Raw genomic sequence first — 24,080 nt, 5'->3', positions numbered from 1 at the left:
GCGCCCTCTAAATGTTTTTATGCATTGATCGCAATAGACTTTTGATTTGTAACTCGGTTAAAACTTATTTTTACCGAATATTATTCATTTTAAGACGAAAGAGGCCTAAGTCTTTGTTTAATTTTTTTGTAGCATGAATTTTGCAGCCACCATCTTCCATCCTTTGTTTTTGCCGCCCCATTAATATAATTCCATGCAGTTGCCATTTTTTATAATACATCCAAAAAAGGGTCACATATAAATATTAGGGAATCTACAAATGCATTAAGAAGGTTTTTAAAAGAGAGCCAAAAAAAAAAAAAAAAAAAAAAAAGCTTAGAAAAATTGAAGAATAAAAGATGAGTGATTGTGAAATTGGGAAAAATGGGGTGAAATTGGAGGAAATGGTGAAGAAAATAGAAGAAGAATTCTGGGTATCAGTTGAATTGCTGAAGCAGTTAGCTAATGAAATGGAGTTGATGATGAGAAAGGGTCTTGAAGATGAAGATTCCAGTTCAATCAAAATGCTTGTTTCTTATGTTGATTCCCTACCTTCTGGGTACTTTTTTTCACTTTTCCTTTGTTTTTAGTTGTATTAAGTATCAATATATACAAATTTTTGACTTTTTGTTATTCATCATTAGTAATCACTCTGATTCGAAAATCGAGGAAAACGAAAAAAAATGAATGAGTACATGTAAGAAAAAGGTAAATAAAGTGTTTGGAGATGAGTAAAAAGGTGGGTGAGTGTAAGAACTAATTGGATGAATGAAGAGATATAGTGGGTAGGTGATCATTATTCAATTGTTTGACTTGAATTTGATTTGACTTGAAAACGAATCAAATAACTCATTGATCATAACTACTTAGTAGAATTAGACCCAAACCAGACTGGAATTGAATGAAATTGATCCAAACAACCCCGTCACCTCATTTTATTGAAAAATCTAGTCTAACATGCATTATTTTTTCATATTGTGGACATATGCCATCCATTTTCTGACCCTTTGAGTTGATGGTGGGTGGATTTGATATTTCTTTGTAAGACACTTGATTTTGTTTATTAAAATCTGAATATGAACGTGTGTGCGCGTGCGCGTGCGGCGTGTGTACTAGTGATTATGAATTTATGACATCAATGACTTTGAAAATAATGTTGCTATAGTAAGAAGAAAAACCATTGATATGAGACAGGGAACTACAAAGTTGCTACTTCCTCCGTCCCATAATATAGTTTCTATTGTGCTTTTTTCACGGTATTCAAAAGTTAGAGAGAGAAAGTGGAAAAAGTACAATGCAAGTAGATAATTTAAGGGTAAATTAGGAAGTTCAATGAATAAAGTTAAAAAAAAAGGGTATAATAGTCTTTACATATTATCCAAAAATAGAAACATAAATAACATTTTGAGTTTCCTAAATAGGAAAACAGGAACTATATTGTGGGACAGAGGGAGTAAATTATAAACCATCATTGGTCAATTGTACACATTGGTAATCTCTTGTCCTTAGAAGTTTGAACTTAAATATCCAAATATGTGTTTTCAATAGAATGGAGCAGGAATCATGATTAAAATTTTGTCTTTCGTGTATTAATGTACATTTACATGTCGTATGATTTTTTATTAATGAATAAATTTTAATTTCAGTAAAAATGTCTTTCTTGTTGTTTGATACCATATGTAGTTAAGTAATGTAGGCAGTGTTCTTGTCATTGTTGTCTTTCAGTCATGAAAAGGGATGCTTTTATGCATTGGATTTGGGTGGGACGAACTTTCGTGTGATGCGTGTTAAATTGCAAGGAAATAGGACCATTGATCTTAAATCCGAATCTTACAAGGTGCCTCCTAACATTAAGGTTGGGAAGTTACATGTAAGTAAAATCTGTCTCCTTTTCGTCATGAATAAATTGTTGGTAACTATAACCTATGCTTTCTCAGACATATGACAGGGTAATGATTTCAGGAACTCTTTGATTATATAGCGGAGAAAGTTTCTTATGTTATTGAAATGGATTCTGATTCGGCGACACAACCTGGTAAGAAGAGGGAGCTCGGGTTTACTTTCTCATTCCCTGTACAACAAACAAGGATAAACTCCGGGACACTCCTTAATTGGACAAAGGACTTCGATGTGCAAGATGCTGTAAGTCTTTATGCTTCAGTAGTTCAGTGTAACGTAATTTGTTCCGTATAATGACTAGTGAGTAGTCTCCTTTCTCATCGCCGTAGTTTAGGGAGCTGAAAATATATTTGTTGATCATTCTAGAATTGAATACTGCCATTTGCTTGTTATATACAGCCCTAAATTCAAGCACGCTGTAGCTTTTGTTAATCAGTTTAATTGAGGCCAATTTATACTAGGTCATACCTTATGTGAATTTAGGCTTTTGTGTGATTTTTTTATTTTATTTGGGAAGTCCATGTTGAAAGCTTCTCTATCAACAAGTAATCTGTTCACCTTAAATTAGTTGTCACATTGTCCCAACCCTTCATAATTAAAGTGATTTTATTTTTTGTTTCTTTTCATTGATTTATAACTGACTATTAACTTCGAATGGAGGAGTATGTATATTTACACAATCGGCCTTGATTACACAACATCTTTAAGTACTAAAAGTAGCTCCAGTCCTCTGGACTTTATTAGACTTATCATGATAGGGGTACTTCATCTGCATGTCACAAACCCTAAATCTGATAAAATAGTGTTCATATCTAACATTTAATAAAATTGTAAGCCTGCAATTAACTTAATAATTGGTCCATAACTGAAACAAACATAATAATTAGAATGCTAATTTGTGAATTTTCTAAGAAGACAGCTCTAGCGATATAGTTGCTTGATGTCCATCCAAAACTTATTTCGCTTGGTTTATGAACATTTCAATCTGACATTATATCATCTGACCGATATTAGATTGGTAAAGACATGGTGAAAGAATTGACAAAGGCTTTAGAGAAACGAGCTATTGATGTTAATGTCACTGCTTTGGTAAGTTAATCTCCAATTTTACTTGTAAACCAGTAAACTTTTCTGCATTTTCCCCCTCTGAGAATTTCAGGAGTCACTGACATCCATATGATTATCAGCTCAATGATACTGTTGGTGCTTTGGCTGGAGGAAGATTTTGCGATAACAATGTTGTTGCAGCTGTAGTATTGGGTACTGGAACGAATGCAGCTTATGTAGAACAGTCAGAAAACATTGTAAAGGCGTATGGTCTTCCACCAAAATCAGGACAGATGGTAACATTACCTTCTTTCCGAGTTTTAGAAGATAACTTTGACTCGGTTTGGATGAATTACTAATTGTGTCAGATGTAGGTTATTAACACAGAATGGGGTAATTTTAACTCTCCACTTCTTCCTTTAACTGACTACGATTATGAATTAGACAATGATAGTCCAAACCACCACAAGCAGGTAATTATCACAAGTGTAATCTGAATTTCGATGATCAAATTGATAATCTTTCATATTCTGAAACCTTCAAATCACTATTATCTATCAGATTCTAGAAAAGATGCTTTCTGGTAGATATTTGGGAGAAATTGTGCGTAGAATTTTGCAGCGACTAGCTGATGATGCTGCGCTTTTTGGTGACATAACTCCTCCAAAACTTCGACAGCATTATATACTGGCGTATGTGGGGAAATTGCAATCAGTCCTTTTATCAGGACAAATATAATTGTCATGTTATGCGGTTCCAATGAGCCTAAGTTTTTCACTTTGGAATGCAGGACGTATAATGTTGTAGCGATGCATAGTGACAAATCCACTGACTTAAGTGTGGTTGGGAAATGCCTGGAGGAGGTCTTTGAGGTATACCTTCTTATCAATAATGCAAACTTTTTACAATGGAATATCTTTTCGTGCTTTTCCCTGTTTCTTAGTACTCCTTTGTCCCTAAACATGTTTACCTTCAATATTGGTATTGCAAATTATTCATTCTCCAGTCTGCACCCGTGCTGGACATGATGCGACTGCATTATATAAACATGAGTACTTGGTAATGATGATTAAAGCTTTGTTATTTGACTTGAAAAGCATTGATTTTATTTTATCTTGACTTATTTTAGTTGTAAATTGCAGTGTAGCGTATTTTTCCTGAAACTTTGTCTTGTTAAGGTGAGAAGGACAACTATAAAATACTATTCGGTGCCATCTTTAAAAATACTTGACCAATGTCCTCCCAAAATCTAAAGCAAGTTTCGTAAGTGCTAATTAAATTCAGTCCTGTTAAGTCAAATGACATTGCTGTAAAATGTGAGATTGCAATTGCAATGGAATCCCTGAAACAAAAGCTCTATGCACTTAGGTTTGGTTATTTTCTAAGAATCCTTGACTCTTTTGATGAACCTTATAGTTTTCAGGGATCGGTTTAAAGGCCTCCACCGCCTAATTATATAGATTTATCATTTATGTTTATGATCAAAAGAAGCAATACAGAAAATCCTGGATTTCTGCATCCAACTGTTATTGTAATTGTCATTTTTCTGAAATTTAGATAACCAACTTATCCTTGGAGAGGAAGCAACTTGTTGTCAAGATATGTGATATTGTAGCTACACGAGGTGCTCGACTTGCTGCTGCTGCTATACTGGCAATCCTGAAGAGGTTAGGCAAAGACATAACCAAGACAGAGGAGACTGTAGTTGCTATTGATGGGTCACTGTTTGGCACATACAAAAAGTTCAAATCATGCCTGCAGAAAACTCTTGCTGAGGAGTTGCTCAATGAAGACGTATTGAAGATGGTCGTTCTCAAGCAGTTTAAAGATGCCTCAGGCATTGGTGCTGCCGTTGTTGCTGCTTCACACTCGATTTACACTTGATGATACTACCAATATATTTGGTCTAGTGGTGTATATGCTAAATTTGTATGCTAATACAGCTATATTACCTTGCATACTTTCCTACTTTAATTTCCTACAGTATGATGTGAGGGGGTAGTGTAAGCCTAAAAGTTCAATTTTAGAGTGAAAATTAAAGGCAGCAAACTTTTCATTGCTATTTGATGTGAGTCTATCATGATCCAAAAAGTACAAAATAAAATGGACAAAAGTTTTCCTATTACAAGATTACTGATATGCTGAGTTGAAAGATTGACATAAAAAGCTAATTATGCACATCTGATGTGTTTAGTTCATTGGATTTTCATTGAACTGATATAATTCTTCTTTTGAATGTTGTGATGGATCTTTTTAATTTAATTTGATTTGATTTGATATAATCTAAATTAATAAATTTTTTATTGGTGAACTTGATGTCTTCTTTGGTCTATTATGATTTGATTTGGTCTAACTACCCCTACACGACTGCTTCACCTCTTCATACCATGTAGATTAGGAGCACCAGAATTTCCCGCCTCTCGTGGAATAACCATGCGTAACCCGCGCATTTTTTGTTAATCCAATCCCCACTACGAAACAACCGTCAAACCATCAGCAAGGTCATTCCTCACACAACTCGTGCTTTGTCCCCAAGTTAGCTCGTTAAACACATTGAGAATGAGAGGTACAGGTAAGGGGATCTCAACTCTCAAAGTGCCCCTAGTGGGATTAGATTTTCCACCTCAAGGTTAGCAGATTCTTTTCTTACCACTACCCCAATACTTTGTTAGTAACCTAAGTTCCAATTTTTTATTTTTTTATTTATTTTATTTATTAATTTTATTTTCTTACAAGAAAGTTCCAATTACATTGGACCATCTTATAGATGTACATATCCCAACTGTATTACTCATTCTATTTTAATTTTTTTTTGTAACCAAACATACTACCTTTCTGCTCACACTTGAAAGAATATATATCTACCATTGTTGAAGAATTGAATCCCAATTGTATTACCTTTAGAGCATGTTTGGTTAGAGTGTTTTTTGGGTGGAAATGGATTCAATTAAACCGTTATCATTACTAAGTGTTTGGTTAGAAGGTTTAGGTAGCAATTACCATTACCATTACATAAGGGTAATGGTTTCCACTATTTGTTATCTCTCTAAAACTTAAGGTAACAATTATCCTTACCCGGCCTCCTCCAACAAAAAGAAAAGGAGCTATGATTAAGTGATTCCATTTCATGGTTAAACCAAACAAATGGAAAGGTAAGTGTTAAATAATTCCTTTCCTCCCTCTTATTTGTTTTCTTTCGACTCCATTTCCAATATCTATACCAAACGCCCCCTTAATGTTTTTGTTTAACTAAAAAATAATTTAATTGGTATTTTAGTTTGGTTTATGTTGCTTGTTGTCTTGATTTAATCATGTTAGCAATGATCTAATCTAAAGGTTGGGTGACTCCTACTGTGTAAGGATGCATTAACTACTCTCTTTCTCTGTCACCCTTTTGTTACGTCATTTATGTTGTTTTTGCCAATTCGTATGCCTTTTTGCCTCCAAATTTGTTACTCATGATTAATGATTATAATTAATTGAGGTAGTTGAATTAGTTACTTGGATATAGAACTAGGGAAAGGGTAGTCTTAAAATAATTTGGATTACTTTGGTTCCTCGAGTTATTTGAAAATTCGTAGTGTTTAAAATCTAATTTTAATAACACAAACTTTTATATGTGGCTGGCCACACCGTGTGACCAATCATTATGAGGGTTACTTTGTTAGTGTTACAAGGGTTACTCACTGGGCCAGGGGTTATTAAGTCAGTTAGGGGTTACTCGGTCAGAGATTACTTGATCAGGGGTTACTCACTCGGTCAGAGGTTACTAAGTCGGTCAGAGGATACTCGGTCAGGGGTTATTCACTCGGTTAGGGGTTACTAAGTCAGTCAGGGGTTACTTGGTCGGTTAGGGGTTACTCGATCGGTGATCAGGATTACTTGGTGTGTGTCAGCTGGCCACACAGCTAGTGTGGCCAGCCGCACACAAAAGTTGCTATTTCAATAATGCCAACAGACGAATTTTGATTACCCATGACCGTTGTAGACTTGTAGTCTTGCTTGGCAATTAGATTGAATTTTGATCAATTTTAAAAGTTATTTCCTTGTTATGTATCCGACCCTAATCCTTACATTATGCTTAAATTAAATATTATTTCTCTCATACGAATGATGATCACTCCCCTAAATCACGTGACTTGGGGAGATTAGCTGCACGGTTCAACGAAGAAGTTCAGCGTTGGAAGACTTGATTTGATTTTTTACTAGTCATGATTTTTTTTAGTCGGGCTCGCGGAGTCAGATTGCTTAATAAAATATATTTTCGAAAATGGAAATGGACCAACGAGTCCAAATCACCCCTATGCCGTGTGCGATAGGCTTTTTAAGCCATCCGAGTTCGTTAGGGCCCGAAAACATCGTTTAAACATTTTCCAAATCTTAATTTTTGCTTAATTTTCATATTAGGGCTTTGTTTAGACTATTTAAACGTTTTTAGCGTCTTTAGAAATCAATTTTGACATTATAATAATATTCTTGAGAGTTTACCCTTTTTCGGTGGATTCCGGAGTTTTTACAGATTTATCCCTTGTAAATTTGTTTGTTCGTATTAGGAATGAGTTATATTGATTATGAGTTATATATCATTCCATCGAGCATTGGAGCTATCTGTTTTACACAAAACTCGGCAATAATCAAGCGCAAAGATGAATGAATGTTTGTGAATTTGTGATGAATAATAAGCAATTAGCTTAAGCCAGTTATTACCCTCCACTTTCTATAGAAGACTTGCACACTATTCTTAGACACTTTGTGCTAGCTAGAATGGACGTTGCTTTGAAGCTTTAGAGTGGAGCCCCAAGTAGTTATATTTACGTGTTTGGTCTCAAACAAAGAATAAAGACACATGTTTAGTTCACTTAAATAGCAAAGTACACCTAATAAAAGTTGCGGAGTACTATCTGAATATAAATTTAGAATATGCCTTGAATTATTTATTAGCCCTCTTTAAACGACTATGACTAGGGTCTTGCTTAGGGTTTAATTAACCTAATCACTATTCTGTAATTATGTGTTCTTTTGTTTTTTTTTTTTTTAAAAAAAACCTGTAATTATGTGTCCTTATTTGTTGATATCTTTAATTTTTTTTGCTTACGTTATATCATGTGAAGTACTCTCTCTGTTTCATAATGTTAGTCCCATATGGAATCAATCACATAAAATAAGAAAAGAAGAATATTTGGAATCTAACATTAAAGTACAAAATAATTCATAATTAGTTTACCTTATTTAATTTTTTGATTTTTTTTTTTGGGAAATCATTAGTCATAATTGCATAATTCAAAAATTGAGTTAAAAATGGAACATATTCAATATGGGTAAATCTTTTTTAAACGCCCAAAATAGTATATGGGACTAACATTATAAAACGGAGGGAGTATTATATTAGCAATATGTGATAAAACAGATAGCTCGAATGCTCGATGGAATGATATATAACTCATAATCAATATAACTCATTCATATTACTTGGTGAGAAGCTCAAATCTAAAGAGGCAAGCAATTAAGCTCTAATAATTGAGCCTTGAAAAAACATAAAATTCTACCTACCTTGCTCAAAAGTATATTGAATAATGATCAAACAATTTAAAACCAAAAAAATTTCAATACAAGCAACATGTACTAAAACAATAATTTAAAGTAAGTCCCAAAAATATAAGTTGAAAGCTAGAGTACACTCGTATTAGAAAATCTCATTAAATAACCGGAGTATACTTCAATATGGAGCTGAGAATTATGGGCCAAGATAACATAAATGATCTGACCTGACACGAGTCCATCATATATAGTGAAGTTTACAGAAAATATAAAATTTATATATAAGAGCATTCGTTGGTATGATACAACACGACCCGATACAACATATGGGTAGGGCCATGTATGGCCTCCGGTTTATGAAAGTTTAACACTAACCAAACATGAGATACACGACTTTTTTTCAATTAGTTTCAGCCATGATAATATGACATGCTTAAATGCATGACACAATGGCACAACAGGTGGGCTTACACGGCCTAACCCATACCTAGCTTTAGTTCATTATTATCAAGTTTCACTTATGCTAAACTTTTGAGTCGACTCTGTTTAAGTACTTCATATATAATTGTCTCAAAAAAAAAAAAAAAAAAACCTCATATTTTATTGGAGAATAAATTGTTAATGTCAATTTATGTGTGAACTTTGAAGTTCAACAACCAATAATATCTATCTTATAATAGAACAAACGTCAAACATTGAAACTTATTAGGAGCAAGAAAACATAAGATTAAATTCATCAGTGTGCATATGATTATGTAGTCGAAGATGAGGGGATCACTATGAACCCCATTTGTCATTTTCTTTGCAAGGTATAATTATAAAGGCATTCTAAAGTACAATGAATATAATGCTGAAAATATAGGCCAATTCGATCAAGTCCTTTCATTTTCATACATTGGTCCATAACGTGCGCAATACCGAAGTAGATATCACCTTGTCCTTTGCTTCATTATGTATTGATTCCTTTTGTCGTCGATTTTGTGATTCCTTATTCCACCACTTCTAGAGTTTTTGTGTTATGCTATTCAAGTCGCTTTCTCTATAAGAGTACAATTTTCCGTCTCGCCATAACATTAATCGATATTTTCTCGGTTTCTCCATTTCTTAACAAACAAATTATGTTTCATATGATAATAAGAGGAATTCTAGGACTCTAGCTATTAGAGTCATCCATGACTCTAATAAGGGCAGAAAGGTAAATTCAAATTAAGCAATTATTAAAAACATTAAGGTAAAACAAAAAAGAAAAAGCAAAACAAAATCTGTAAAAAAATGCCCTATTCAATTTTTTGTTTAGTTTAGAACAAAAATTAATTTCTCAAAAAAGAAATTTTGGCAAATTGAGTTCTTCGTTTTGCTATTTCCTCAAACGGAGGTCTCAACATGTGACAAATTTTGGCGCCAAAACATGGTAGGAACAACAGTTAGTGCTGTTCTTGTTCTATCTTTTGCTGTTGATGGTATTTTTTATATGATACCAACGAACTTCTTGATGGTATTCTTTTAGATACCAGCAACCCTTGATGGTATTCTCCAACAATCCTTGATGGTATTCCTTTTTTCTATTTGTCGTTGATGGTATTCTTTTAGATACCAAAACTTGACGAGATGTTACATGTAGGCCGTAATAGGTATGGACTTGAGCTTTAATTTTGGCCGGAAACGATCGTCTTTATTAACAGGAATGTCGCCGGAGATATTCAAGCAATTTAAAGAAAGAGAGAGAGAGCGAACTTTTAGAGAGAGGGCGTAATTTTAGAGAGAGAAACTACGGGGAGAGTACCAAGGCTTAATGTGCTGTCGTTTTCCCCTTTTTTGTTTTTCTTTAATTTAATGAGTTGTCCTATTCCACTTTTTTTTAATACTGTCCTTTTCCAAGCCTTGGTTTTTGGTTTTTCTTTTCAATTTCCTTTTTTTTTATTTTTTTATTATTATTTTTTATTCAAGTGGGTAAACAGTGAAAGGATGGTTATGCCCTTGTTAGAGTCATGAATGACTCTAATAGCTAGAGTCCTAGAATTCCTCATGCTAATAATGGAAGAATAAAGCAAATAGAGAGATGTGATGTCAATTTTATCTAAAATTGAATATAAAGGAATTGTGTCTGTAACGTGATTTATGGAATTCGCAATTGTTATCAACTTAAAGAAAGCGAGTGTGTGATTTAATTATTCACATATAGACCTGGCAAACTAACCTGTACTTGAAACTACTAACCCCACCCAGATTGAATGACTTGATTGTCACCTCTATTATAAAGTCAATTATCTTTATAATTGCTTAGTGATACCATCAACCCAAGTCAAGGGGGAATACTATGTTAAAGCCCTACATGGTGATAGCCAGGTCAATTTGTTTCAAAAATTGGTTGGGTTTTATGCATTCAAATAGGCTTAATTAACGTGAGATCGAGTTGGTTCCTTTAAACATATACACTCTCTATAACTGTCAAAAAGGTTTCGTAACCTTAACATAATTATTGTACTTAATTATGTTCAAGACATTTTACATCAATGGGTGTATTGTATACAATAAGTTTTGTTGTTAACTTAGCCAAAATTACAAATATGATACTCCTCTTTTACAAGGTTAATTTTACATTAGTTGGATTGAAAAAGCTATTAGTAAACTAGTACATGCACGTCTTCACCTTTATCATACTAACACTTCAATATCAATATGCGTTTTTGGGTTCTTTAGGTGCGGAGAACTCTATATCATATACGAAGTAGGAAGTTTTACTTACAAATTTACAATAGAAAAGTACATACAAGTCTTCGCCTTACTAACACTTCATATCAATGTCCATACGCGTTTTATGGGTCCGTTGGGTGTGGAGACTCGTTATTATATTAATTTGCGGCAACGAAGTGGAATCTCCACACAAATATGTTCCATATATAAAACGTATTTTTGCATGAATATGTCAGAATATTGGTGAAGTAACTAGGAATTGACAAGAAAGACAACAGTATAGAACCCACATAATTTAAGTTCGAATGATAGATTTTCATATGCTTCAACTTACATGTTACTGATCACTATATTGACAATTTGCAAGTTTTGTGGTACATCCAATAACATCACGACAGAAAGTAATATTTGAACCAATATATACATCGCGTATTCGCGTTTTTGTAAAAGTATGTTAAGGTTATTGCCTTATTGGTCATTTTCTACGATGGTATGATGATGAGTGGATCGAAGAGAAGATAATATGAAAGAATTGTCCTTTGATCAAGATGGTAGCTTCAAAATTTAATATTAGAATTTATTATGTGGTTTAAGTTATTTTACACGGTAATAATAATGTTTTGTTAAAAACCAATTATGATATGTAGGTGGTCTAAATAAAGCCTACTACTAACTATAAATCGATCTTCTTAAAATCAGTAGTTGAAAGGAAGTAATTAGCTCAATCATCATCAATTGGAGTTTCTGAGTCAGGGTTGGCATTCTGGGTTAGTGTTATTTTAAGGTCACACATAAAAAGGGGAAGTCTTGAAGCCTAAATGCGATAGACAAATAAACCTATCACAGTACCAATGAAGCACATTTTGGTACCAAAAATATTGATTTTGGTAAACCTATCACTATTATGCGCCTTGTCTTACTCCACACATAAATATGTTATTGAGCTAATTAAGTTTAATTTAAGTTTAATAAGTAAAAATCACGTGAATAAAATACACTATAACTTAATCGATAATTGCATAATATTGATTACTTAGTGGCCTGTAAAACCAGTGACCGATATTGAACAGATATTCAGAATGAGCAATTTTCTTGTAGGTGAAAATAATTATTTGCTCCATATATATATTGTTAGATATAAATCATATTCGCATCAATATACAACTATCATAATTAGGGGTGTACACCGGTCCAAAATCGGACCGGACCTGGACCGGACCTGTTTGGACCGGGGACCTGAATTGGGTAATTATGAGGACCGGGGACCGGACCTGAATTAACAGGTCCGGTCCGGGTTTGGACCTGAATGGACCTGTTTTGTGTCTTTTTCGTTTTTTTTTTTTTTTTAATACAAAACCTGTTGGACCTGCATATGGACCTGTTTTGTGATTTTTAGACCTGTTGCATAATTTAATAATTACATACAAACCAAAATTATCAATTACAAAACTACATAAAGTCTATAAAGTCCCGATTCTCAAACACCAAAAATACAAATGAGTCCACCGAAAATACAAATAAGTCCACGAAAACTCATAAAATTACATAAATTCTCTTAAGTCTCAACTCTCAACTCTCAAGTACTAGGAATACATAAATTCTCCAACGAGTTGTTTTCCCTTTGATCGCGTGATTCACACTAATGAGTCCACGAAAACAACTTCATCGTCTACATCGTTAGATTCACCACGTTGCACCTCTAAATAAAATACAATATAGAATATATTAATGATTGATAACAATGAAATAATAAATTTGGTGTAACAAAATTTCAAATACATAAAATTATTACTACCTTTCTCTATTTCCTCTAACTCTTTCAAATTTTCTTCCACATCAACAATTGGCACTTCCTTAGCTCTAAGCCAATCTTGTGTGCAAAGTAACACTTGAACCATCTTCAATACAAAAATATTACACAAATATGTATAAACAAAGTCATATTAAGATATAAACAAACTTGATTTTATAAAATAAAAAGATAACGATGCATTACCTTAGGAGTTAAACAACTCCGAAATGGATCTAGAGTACGACCTCCCGTACTAAAAGCAGATTCCGATGCAACGGTCGACAATGGTATGACTAGTATGTCACGTGCCATGCGATTAAGAATCACATAACGCTGACCATTCTTACCCCACCATGTCAATGCATCTTGTTCTTCCTCCTCCGGCCCTAATTGATCATTTAAGTACCTATCCAACTCACTTATCGCATACCCACTTGTCCCCTTCAATCGTTTTGCTCTTTCTTTTAGTTTCCTCACATAATCGGAACCCACTCCTTTACTATTATCAATATCCATTGACATATTATCTCCACAATCTGGAATATTAGAAGTAGCATACATTTTTCTATATTCCTCAAATAAAGAGTAAGCGAACTCCTTCACATCATTAGCAAGTTTTGTACCCTTTTCCGGTCCATGCATATCCGTTAGTGTCAATTCAACAATGACCATCTTAGAGTGAGGGTCGAGAAGAAGAGCAACATAAATGAACTTATTCATCTTATCCACATCCCCCCAATACTTATCAAACTTTTTTTTCATTGCAATGGCCATGGCTTGAAAATTTAAGTCCTCACTTTGTTCCCAATTATTCAACATATCATACATAGAAGCAATTTCTCCTAAACCTTTATTAGCTGTCACATAATGGGAACCAGAAATTCGTTTAGTTAACAGATAAAACCCCCCTAGAAACAAAACCAACCTCTCCACTTTTTTCCAATCTTCGGGTTCGGGAGGCCTTTCATTGTCATTCAAATCCTCTCCATCAGGAAGAGATAACCCACTAAAAACACGTCGAAACTTCAAAGCCGTTTCCAACATTATGTATGTGGAGTTCCAACGAGTGGGGACATCAAAGGATAAAGAAGATTTTGAATCTATGTTTGCTTTTTGCACAAGATCTTTGAATCTAAGTATTCTTGCAGGGGAATTCTTAACATATTTCACAGCATTTCTAACTCTATCAATGCACACACATGTTCTCTAATACCATCCCACACAATTAAATTAATGATATGAGCAATGCATCTAACATGAAGATTTTTTCCATCATATACATCCTGTTCTTCTAACCATTCTACTCAAGTGTGCACAAGCAACATCATTTGAAGAAGCATTATCAACAGTGACAGTAAAAAGTTTATCATCAATACCCCAATACTCTAAACATGCCTCAACTGCTTTTCCAATAGCCTCTCCTTTATGACTAGAAATTGGACAAAAATTTATGATCTTTTTATTCAATTTCCAGTCATTATCAATGAAATGAGCTGTAAGACACATATAATTAATTCTTTGTATTGAAGTCCAAGTATCAGTGGTCACAGAAATTCTTTGACATGTCTTAAACATTTCTCTCAATTTCTCTTTTTCACTATAATACAACTTTAAACAATCACGAGCAATGGTAACACGAGATGGAATGTGAAATTGTGGACATGCAACTTGCACAAAGTGCCTAAAACCGGGTTTTTCCACATGCTTAAATGGTAACTCATCAACAATAATCATGTGAATCAATGCCTCTCTAACATCATTCAAGTTAATAATCCTACTCCCACACTTTAATTCACTACTCTCATGTTCTTGATCAAAATACAATTTAGTTTGCTTTTCTTTGCCCTTTTCTTTTTCTATATTAATAGGATTACCGAGACATGATTCTGCATGGTTTTTAACATTTTTTGAACCATTAAGATTACCATCAGCAGCAAAAGTTTTAGGACAGAACTTACATTCAGCTTGTAGTTTTCCATTCTCGACGTACTCTAAGTAATATTTCCAATACTCAGCTTTCCTCTTACTTTTTCTGTTCCATATATATTCCCGCCCCGCTTTTAGCTTCTTATCAGGAGGCAAAGTAGATTGCAATTCTTCCATATCCTTTTCAGAAAGTGGCTGTGACGTTTGTTCAGAAAAAGAAGCAGACCGTTTGGATTGAGAGCTCTCCATCTACAATATAATTATATACAATATAAGTAATTTTAAAGTAACAATTATATACACATACCATTTTATAAAAAAATTTAAGAGCAACTTACATTGCAAGAATAAGAATCCGTGGTTCCTTGACTTCCTTCACTCCCTGCAAGAATAAAAACAAAAATAAGAACCCCTGAACTACACACAGGTTAGCCAACTTATTTAATCTTAATAATCTGAGTCCATACTTTTAGCAGCCTAGCAGGAATAAACACAAATTTTAAAGTATAAGTTAGCTTAAAAAGTGTCCATATATACACATTAGAAATATCAATACACATTAGAAATACTTTCAACTTTCTGAAATTTATGTTAAGAAAAAAATGAGAGAGGCATTGCCCACACAACACAACACAACCAACTTTCTGAAATTTATGTTAATACCCAGATCCACCACTGCCCACACAACACAACACAACCAGCTTCATTGGCAGCCCCACCCCTAGCCGCCTTCCCTGACACTCCAACCATGGAATCCACCCCACAATAGGTAGCTGGACAGTTGGAGACACGAGCTGCTGATTTTCTGAATTTGAGGAGTCGGCAGTAGAGCTACTTGCACGATGCAGGGAGGCACTAGAACTTGAAGAGTCTGAGAAAAGGTTGTCCTCGAGCGCAACAGACATTCTGAATCCACCCCCTACTTGAGATTGTGTTCGAATTGCAGTAAAGGGGGCATAAGGATCTCCTAGAGGAATAGCAGCCCTTGAGTGTATAGTAAAGGCAGTAGCAGCCCCCCTATTTTCCTCATTTAAGGCTGCTATGTTCTCCTCAATAAACCGAGTTGAATTGGGGTGATGGTATGATTCCGGAGTGGTTGGGTCTGCTATGTTCTCACTCAACCACTCCAAAACCCCCTCCAATCCAAAACACCACCCAGCCACCCCGAAAACCCATCTCCACTCTCGGTGACCCTACCAGCCACCACGAAAACCCCATCTCCACTCCCGACAACCCCATCAACATTCACAATTTTCCATCCAGCCATCCCAAAAACCCCAGCTCACCACCCCAACCCACCCCACCCCACCCCACTGCCACCCCTTAACCCTTAACCCCCACACACCAGAACCGTACCACCGTAACCCCACCATAACCCCACCCCAACCCACCCTACCACACAAATTTTCGCACTAAATTAATCTTAATAATCATAATAAACACAAAATTTCGAACTAAATTTCGCACTTGAACCCTAAACCCTAAACTTCTTAATTCTTATGAACCCTAAACTCAAAAAAACCAAAAAAAAAAAAAACAGAAATTCGAAAGAGATGAACTAAAAATAAGAAATTCAACATGCAAACATCAAACAATCATTAAAAGCAATTGAAAATTTGAAACAAGAATAAACATATAAATTCTCACACTTAATTTATTATTTCGAATTAAAAATACCAAAATTATAAGCAAATACTTACCAGATATTATCGGTGTGCATCGCCTGAGAGAATGAGGGAGGTGTCGGCAGTGGGCGGTGGCCGGAGCGAGTTGGGACAGCCGGACAGCCGCGTTGAGAAGTTGAGATTGAGGGAGGCTGAGAGTTTGGGCTTAGGGAGTTAGGGTTAGAACTTCAAAATATGAAATTGAAAGAGATTAAGGGAGGCAGAGAATCAGATATTTTCTTGTTTTTTTTTTTTTTTTTTTTTTTTTTAATTACGATTTCCCGGGTTTCAGGTCCGGACCTGAAAACCCCGGGTTTGTACCGGGAACCTGGATTTTTAAGAACTGGGACCGGACCTGAATCAACAGGTCCGGGTCAGGTCCGGTCCGGTTCAGGTCGGTTCAGGTCCGGTTTCAGGTCCGGGCCAATTTTTGTACACCCCTAATCATAATGTGTACACCTAACCGAAACTCGATCTCAAAAGAGAATTTAGACAAACCTTGCCTAAAGCTAGTTATTGGACAAAGTAGGAAAAAGTGCAAATATTCCTCAAATAGAAGCGGGAAACATTTAACATAAAAAAAACCATTAAGATTATATAAAGAGGTCCAACTAAACAGGACCCTTCACCAAAACTAGAAAGCCAAAAATAACATTATCATCATCAACCACCACCAAAATGCTACTTGTGTCTTTCACACCACTCTTTCTCTCCACCTCCGCCAAACTTAGTGGCGCCACCTACTCAACCACTACAAAGCTCGACTTCTCCGCTTTCGTCCGGCGTTAACTTCCTCCTTATTTGATCCCCAGAATTAGAAGTGTATATATCAAGGCACACAGGGTCAAGCCAGGCAAGAAATGGCCTTTATGTTATTGTTGTAGTATTACTTAATGAATTATGTAGTTTTTATTAGATTTTCCTAATTATATATACATATATATATTCTTGCAACTTAATTCTTATATATTGATCCTAATATATACTGAAGTGTACATAATTATTTTCATTACTAATAAAATTATGAATGACTATATATAATTAATTACGATCATTTAATCTTTTCAATAATTTGTTTTTTCAATTATTTATTTTTTTGGTTTGTCTGTTTATTTATATCCAGGAGATTATATATTCTTTTTCCTAGTGTTGTGTAAAGATTCTCTTCCAACCCCAAAGCTAAATTTAAATTATTATTCAATAAGAAGTATAATTTTTTTCTTAATTTTGTTTAATTTTTTATTTATTTATTTATTTTTTTATATTTTGCTGTGAAGGGAGGAAGACCTGTAGTTTTTTATGAAGAAACTTTGGTGGTAATAGAAGTATACAAATGTCGGTTCATATCATATATTCATAATACGAGTATAAGCTGTATAAGTGTATGGCCTTATTGTTTAATTTGATATTGTGAAGATTCTGTCACATGTGAAGATCTAGCACAAAAGATTTGGGTGGCTAATAAATGTTTTTTTTTGGTGTCGTATTATGTTTAATTAAACAAAAAAATTCTGTATAATCTTTTATTTCTACAATTAGACATATACTTAGCTTCAACATGCTACTATGTTATTCTTAGTAGCTTGATTCTACTCAAAAATGGTGTCACAGTAGATAGGTTTTTTTTTTTTTTTTTTTTTTTTACTCGAGGAGAAGCTACACAAATTAATTAAACCAGCAATTTATTGGGGTCGTTTATTCCATTAAGTTAAAACACTAAGCATCATTATGGATCCATTCTCTATCTCCAAAAAAATTAATTGTTTAAGTGCAATATGAACAAGTTGAAAGTTTATAGAAACAACATACTGGATATATGTTTCAGGTCAAATTTGAATTGGATTATATATTTTTGGCATATTATACACTTCAGAGAATATAATGATTTAATGGATAAGACAACAACTCAAATTTGTAAAAGTTGTCAAATGTTGAAATTATACATACAAAAGTTTTCAATTGTTGAAATTGTACATACATACGATCGACGCTTAAGACAATTAATGGCTTTGGGAGCTGACTTCGAGTTTACATAATTCTCAAAACAATCCTCTTACAATTTAGTCCATTACATGTCTTAACCAAAATAGGGAAAGTTTGAAAAGTCTTTGATCTTAGAAGATGACCATTCTAAAATTACGTAGTGGCTACTTTTGAATTTTTATGAGGTAATTACATCATTCATACACCTATTATTATAACAAAGAAAGAGCTCCATTGTAGTCTATTAGACTCCACAGTAGTCTTTGATGGTACACACAGCCATTCGACTAACATCTTCGGTATAAAATCGAAGCAATCCCATGTAATCGAATGGCTTAAACTGTAATGGATGCTCGTCATCAACTAACTCCTTCGGTGTCTCAATGGTGTCTTTGGTGGTTGAAAATAAGGCAAATGAATATCTTGGCTTATCTCCCTTCATTACCACGCGATGTAGAGGTGCATGTATTCTGTTATTGCTCCATGCCTACATTAATTTGAAACTTTGAAGTTAGGGCATCACATCATATATTACATGAAAATGATTGTGCATGCTTTTGTAATTATTAATTCTTAGACTAGCTAAAGATTAAATTTGAAGGAAAATATAAAACACAGCCTAAGTTGGTACTCCATAGATACATGTACTATGAAAAATAAGATTGATAGAAAACATAATAATCAGATATATTAATGGTGAGCACTACGTAACGATTTTATCTGTACATATTGACAAGATATGTATAAAAAAACGAGTAGTGTTATAATCAATTTCAACACAAAATGGTGTAAAAAAAATTTATGAATCCTTAATCAATGACTTTAATTAATTAATAGTTTGACATAAATACCACAAAAAAAAAAAAAAAAAAAAAAGACGTACCAAGAAAGGTTCCCCTGCCATGACAACAAAAGACTGAGGTGAGGACTCGAAACTAAGCCATTCACCATTTTTAGTTTGAACTTCCAAACCATTTACATCATTCTCATGAAGTATAGTTATAAAGTTCTTGTCTGTATGACCAACTGCCCCAAGATTATTTTCATCCTCTTGTGGTACCCTGTATTTGGCTATCCGAAGAAGGTATGTCGTCGAGTTGAGATGAGACTCAAGGTATTTCTCTACACCATAGGTCTCAAACACCATCTTCATAACCAATTGTTCTAGCTCGGATACTTTCTTTGCATATTGATGTATGGTTTCACTGTACCATAACATAAGAAAAAAATATTAATAAAATCAGGTGAAGAGACCAGGGCCTTATAAGTTAATGTTACTTTTTTTTTTTTTTTTATAAGGAATGAATACGTTACACCGCGATAATAATCTAGATATAATATTGTTCTTACCAAAATTGATCGTTCCCAGTAGGCCACAAGAGGTTAGTGAAACTTTGCATCTTGTCAAGCATTGCTGCATCCTCGATGCCTAGACTTTCGAGGAGTGGCATCGGCTTGCCAGGCTTATAATACCCGTGGTAGGGAAGATCGGAGGAGTTTCTAGCTTTAACCTCCGTAGGGAGGTCAAACATTGGTTGTATAACGTCGACCACCTTGTTGTGGAAGTCTAGGGTAAACTTGTCGTACACTGCGACGAAGCAACCGTATTCTTCGAGTGCTTGCCTGATGTTGTTGCATGTTGATGTCCATGAACTTGTTCCAGGGCTCAAGTTTAACGTAAGGTTAACTGTAGGAAGCTTTGGTAGACTTTTGGAAACCATGGTTTTTGCCAAAATTAATCTGTTACAAAAAGAAATAGTATAAGACTTATGAAATAATTGTTTACATTAACTATTTATGAGTTAATGAATTTTGAAATGAATATTAACATAATGTGTTACCCAAAGGAGACTTTTCTTAATTAGAGAGTCAAAGATTATAAATTAGAGATTAAACAATATGATTATCAATCAATTTATAAAATAAACTTTATGAACTATGAGTAGCTAATCAAATTTTTGTTTCTTCATTACAATAATATTGTTATAGGACTAATTAAGCATTTGAGTAGTATACTAGTAAAATACACATATAGGCACGTCAAGATTTGCTGAATGGTCAGATTACTCTAGTAAGTCTAAGTGCATGTCAATGTCACAATAACATTAATTAACAAATTGTAATTGATAATATGGAATATATAATATGGCACATCAGGATATTCAGATTAGGTAGACTCACTCCAGGTCTATATTTGTTGCTTGTACATGTCAACATGAAAAGGAAGTATATATTTAAAAGTTAATCACTCTATTAATTAGCAAATCGTTAGCTGATACGATAATTATAATACATTTGACGACCTCACAAATGTAACTTATGTAAACGCAAAGGTAATGCACGTATTTTAAGTTAGGCACTCTATTAATTATCCACTAAATCAAAGAACCTACATTTTACCAAGAGATCAGCATATATTGATGAATGCTGTATATATATAAACAAGTAATTAACTTATGTGAACACAAAGGTAATGCACGTATTATAAGTATGCATCTATATACTTATACATGTAAATAATTTAATAACATTGTGTAGAAGCAAAAATAAGATGAATGAAGATCAAAATAGAGAAATTAAGAAGAGAGCTTACTCAAAATGAGTTAATGATGAAGCTACTTTTGAAGTTGTGATGATCACTAACAATGTTTAATTTGATGAACAACTAATTGAGAGGGAGCTAGGTTTATATAGAGCATAAAATTGACCCATACATCAAAATCTATAACTAGGGATAATAATTTGATAACCGACTTCTTCAAAAAGGAGCTACAAAATCAAATTAATAATTAGCTAATTGTCATTATCCTAAGATTATCTACAGATAATAATGATTAGTCATACATGAATTAATCCTTACAATTGAAAGGACGGTCCCACAAAAAAGGGGACAGTTTATAAAATGGAGTATTAATGTTGTCAATTTGGGGTGGACCAAGTCTAGAGGGGGTGTCCTATGTAAATTAAATTTTGGGTGATTTTTAGTTGGAATTGAATTAAAGGGGTGGCATTTTTCAGTTAAATATACTTGCGACTTGCCTTACTTCGGCGGACCAAATCTTTTTGGTACGTCATTCATGCCATAATCGTATCTTGATCAAGTTTATTTTATTTATAAGCTCACCCCTTTGACCTTAATGAACATGGTTAATTAAAAGGAATTGTTATAAATTGTTTTTGTTGTCTATATTTTATTTTCGTTCTAAAATGACCGAGGGACTATTAATCATTTATCTGGTTTTGTAAAGTTGTAGTGATTTGACTTTTATGTTATTAGTCAATATGTATAACTTTAAACATCAAAATATTTAATATATATATTTTTTAATTTGTATTTTGAAATATTTAATGAGAAACGAGAAAGTCACATACACTTTATAAAATTACATTTTTGTAATATGTACAAATGAGTCACAAGGGTATTATAAATAGGTGAGGAAGATTCGAGCCTGTGACCTTTTAGACCCCATTTGTAATTAACATTAATTTATATATATATATATATATATATATATATATATATATATATAAAAGTATTTCAATATTTTAGTATTCTTTAATTAATAATTACATTATACTTGTTGATTAACTGGTGATGTGACTCACAAATTGACGTATATGGTGACCTATGTGGCTATGTTAGTTCTTATAAGCATTTCACTAGTGTTTATGTCAAACACTACCTTTCAATATATGATGTGAGAATGTAGTTGCTTCCGATTATTGTTTATCAATCTTTAATTAACAATTATGGATGGGTTTTCTATAGACTAATCAAATCAATAATCAATTTTCTAACAAATCTATATTTATAGGAATAGGTTTGAAAATGATGGGAGATTGTTGAGAAGATCAGTGAAAGCTATTCAACTGACTAGTCCTAGTACTTGTGAAATTTAAATTTATACTCTAATTATCCAAGAACATTAGCATTGATTGTGTTCATAAAGTTATCGAAACATTATGAACACAATCAATGCTAACGTTCTTGGATAATGCCGGGTTAACCTTCATTTTTAGCTGTTTATGTTCGGTTCTTTTGCTGTCGTCAAAAAAAAAAAAAAAAAAAAAAGAGAGAGAGAGAGATTGTGTTCATAAAGTATTTTTCTAATTTTAAATTATTTTTCTTAAAGCTATATTAATTAAATTATACATAGAGTGATTCAATGAAATACTTGATTGATCATCAGGTGTTTATGATCATAAATCAAACAAATAATATAATTGATAGTAGCTGGTAGATGTAATCAAAGTTCGGTATGAATAGTCAACTTTAACTGATTTATTCTTGTATAGATATGAATAACTTAAAAAGATTGTTGGAGGTGCAATATGTGGTTGAATGACTAGTATGCCTCATCAATATTCATCATATGTGACTGTCGTCCAATGGTTTCACAACTTATGGTTATAGTGTTAGATACGCTTACACCCATGTAAAGATAGTGCTGGTTCGTTATACCATGTACCAAATGATGTCATTTTATAGGATAACAACGTTATGTTACCCTACTTATATGGATTTGAACATCACTTATTTTTGAAATGACCATATAATGATTTAGTAACAAACATAATTACTGTATAATTATTTACAACGAATTACTTTGACATAAAATATGTTTGATAGAACATGATATCAACCAAACATTTTTTTATAATCGGTTTATTAATGATCCCAAATGAACTAATTGACACTCTTTTTCCACATTAAAAAAACCTCATATCCCAACATTTGAATTTCTAGGCATTGTATTATTATTAGCACTGTCAAAACGGTTTGACAGTTCGGTTTCGGTTCGGTTTGAAATCGGTTCGGTTTGAAATCGGGTCGGTTTGAAATCGGTTCAAATGTCTTACGGGTCGGTTTCGGTTCGGTTTAAATAATTATCGGTTCGGTTCGGTTTCGGTTTATTCTTGAACGGTTTAAATTCGGTTCGGGTTATAAACGGTTCGGTTAGTAAACGATTCGGTGCAAACGGGTTGCGGTTTGTTAACGGTTCGGTGTAAACGGTTTTTAACCCGGTTTAAATTCGGTTCGGGTTGTAAACGGTTCGGGTTGTAAACGGTCCGGGTAGTAAACGGTTTGGTGCAAACGGGTTGCGGTTTGTTAACGGTTCGGTGTAAACGGTTTTTAACCCGGTTTAAATTTGGTTCGGGTTGTAAACAGTTCGGTGCAGACGGGTTGCGGTTTGTTAACGGTTCGGTGTAAATGGTTTTTAACCCGGTTTAAATTCGGTTCGGTTTGTAAACGGTGCGGGTTGTAAAAATTCCAGGTAGTAAACGGTTCGGTGCAGACGGGTTGCGGTTTGTTAACGGTTCAGTGTAAATGGTTATTATCCCGGTTCAAACAGTTTCAGGTTGGAAACGGTTCGGTTGTTTTTTGGTTTAGTTTTATTTTAGTTCGGTTATAACTGGTTCGGTTCGTTCACGGGTTTGGTTCTTCTACGATTTAACATTATTTAGATCGGTTTTATTTCAGATTTACTAAATTACGGTTCGAGTCTGTTTTTGATTTCAAAAAATTTTGTACTACTTTCTAACTTTTTGCTAGTTAA

General features: G+C 33.7%; 2 protein-coding genes and 1 long non-coding RNA gene across 3 annotated transcripts; 1 reads left to right on the top strand and 2 right to left on the bottom strand.

Moving 5' to 3' along the window:
- Nucleotides 1-77: 77 nt before the first annotated feature.
- LOC110729879 (hexokinase-2-like) lies at nucleotides 78-4,986 on the top strand. Its single transcript, XM_021909665.1, has 9 exons — nucleotides 78-538; nucleotides 1,705-1,849; nucleotides 1,942-2,121; nucleotides 2,893-2,967; nucleotides 3,066-3,221; nucleotides 3,300-3,398; nucleotides 3,487-3,617; nucleotides 3,716-3,797; nucleotides 4,483-4,986. Exons 1-9 carry the CDS (start codon nucleotides 339-341, stop codon nucleotides 4,807-4,809), a joined length of 1,395 nt encoding a protein of 464 aa, XP_021765357.1. The 5' UTR covers nucleotides 78-338; the 3' UTR covers nucleotides 4,810-4,986.
- Nucleotides 4,987-12,629: 7,643 nt separating this feature from the next.
- LOC110729877 lies at nucleotides 12,630-13,166 on the bottom strand. The gene is made up of 3 exons (XR_002512969.1): nucleotides 13,154-13,166; nucleotides 12,953-13,055; nucleotides 12,630-12,856 (listed from the first exon to the last, which is right to left on the bottom strand). It is a non-coding gene; the product is annotated as an uncharacterized LOC110729877 (long non-coding RNA).
- Nucleotides 13,167-18,477: 5,311 nt separating this feature from the next.
- LOC110729876 (probable inactive 2-oxoglutarate-dependent dioxygenase AOP2) lies at nucleotides 18,478-21,255 on the bottom strand. The gene is made up of 4 exons (XM_021909663.1): nucleotides 21,116-21,255; nucleotides 19,873-20,262; nucleotides 19,406-19,727; nucleotides 18,478-19,009 (listed from the first exon to the last, which is right to left on the bottom strand). The coding sequence occupies exons 2-4, from the start codon at nucleotides 20,241-20,243 to the stop codon at nucleotides 18,767-18,769; spliced, it is 936 nt and encodes a 311-aa protein (XP_021765355.1). The 5' UTR covers nucleotides 20,244-20,262; nucleotides 21,116-21,255; the 3' UTR covers nucleotides 18,478-18,766.
- Nucleotides 21,256-24,080: the final 2,825 nt, after the last annotated feature.

Source organism: Chenopodium quinoa, unplaced genomic scaffold (genome assembly GCF_001683475.1).
Source record: "Chenopodium quinoa cultivar QQ74 unplaced genomic scaffold, ASM168347v1, whole genome shotgun sequence".
In the NCBI taxonomy this organism is placed as follows: domain Eukaryota; kingdom Viridiplantae; phylum Streptophyta; class Magnoliopsida; order Caryophyllales; family Amaranthaceae; genus Chenopodium; species Chenopodium quinoa.
This window is presented reverse-complemented; position numbering and strand designations above follow the sequence as displayed.

Excerpts from the sequence above, each read along its gene's own strand:
- LOC110729876 (XM_021909663.1), bottom strand. The coding sequence starts at position 20,243 with ATGGTTTCCAAAAGTCTACCAAAGCTTCCTACAGTTAACCTTACGTTA. Across the intron at positions 19,728-19,872 it reads ACTGGGAACGATCAATTTTG|TGAAACCATACATCAATATG; the intron begins GTAAGAACAATA and ends GTTATGGTACAG. Across the intron at positions 19,010-19,405 it reads TGGCAGGGGAACCTTTCTTG|GCATGGAGCAATAACAGAAT; the intron begins GTACGTCTTTTT and ends AAATTAATGTAG.
- LOC110729879 (XM_021909665.1), top strand. The coding sequence starts at position 339 with ATGAGTGATTGTGAAATTGGGAAAAATGGGGTGAAATTGGAGGAAATG. Across the intron at positions 2,968-3,065 it reads ATGTTAATGTCACTGCTTTG|CTCAATGATACTGTTGGTGC; the intron begins GTAAGTTAATCT and ends TATGATTATCAG. Across the intron at positions 3,618-3,715 it reads CGACAGCATTATATACTGGC|GACGTATAATGTTGTAGCGA; the intron begins GTATGTGGGGAA and ends TTTGGAATGCAG.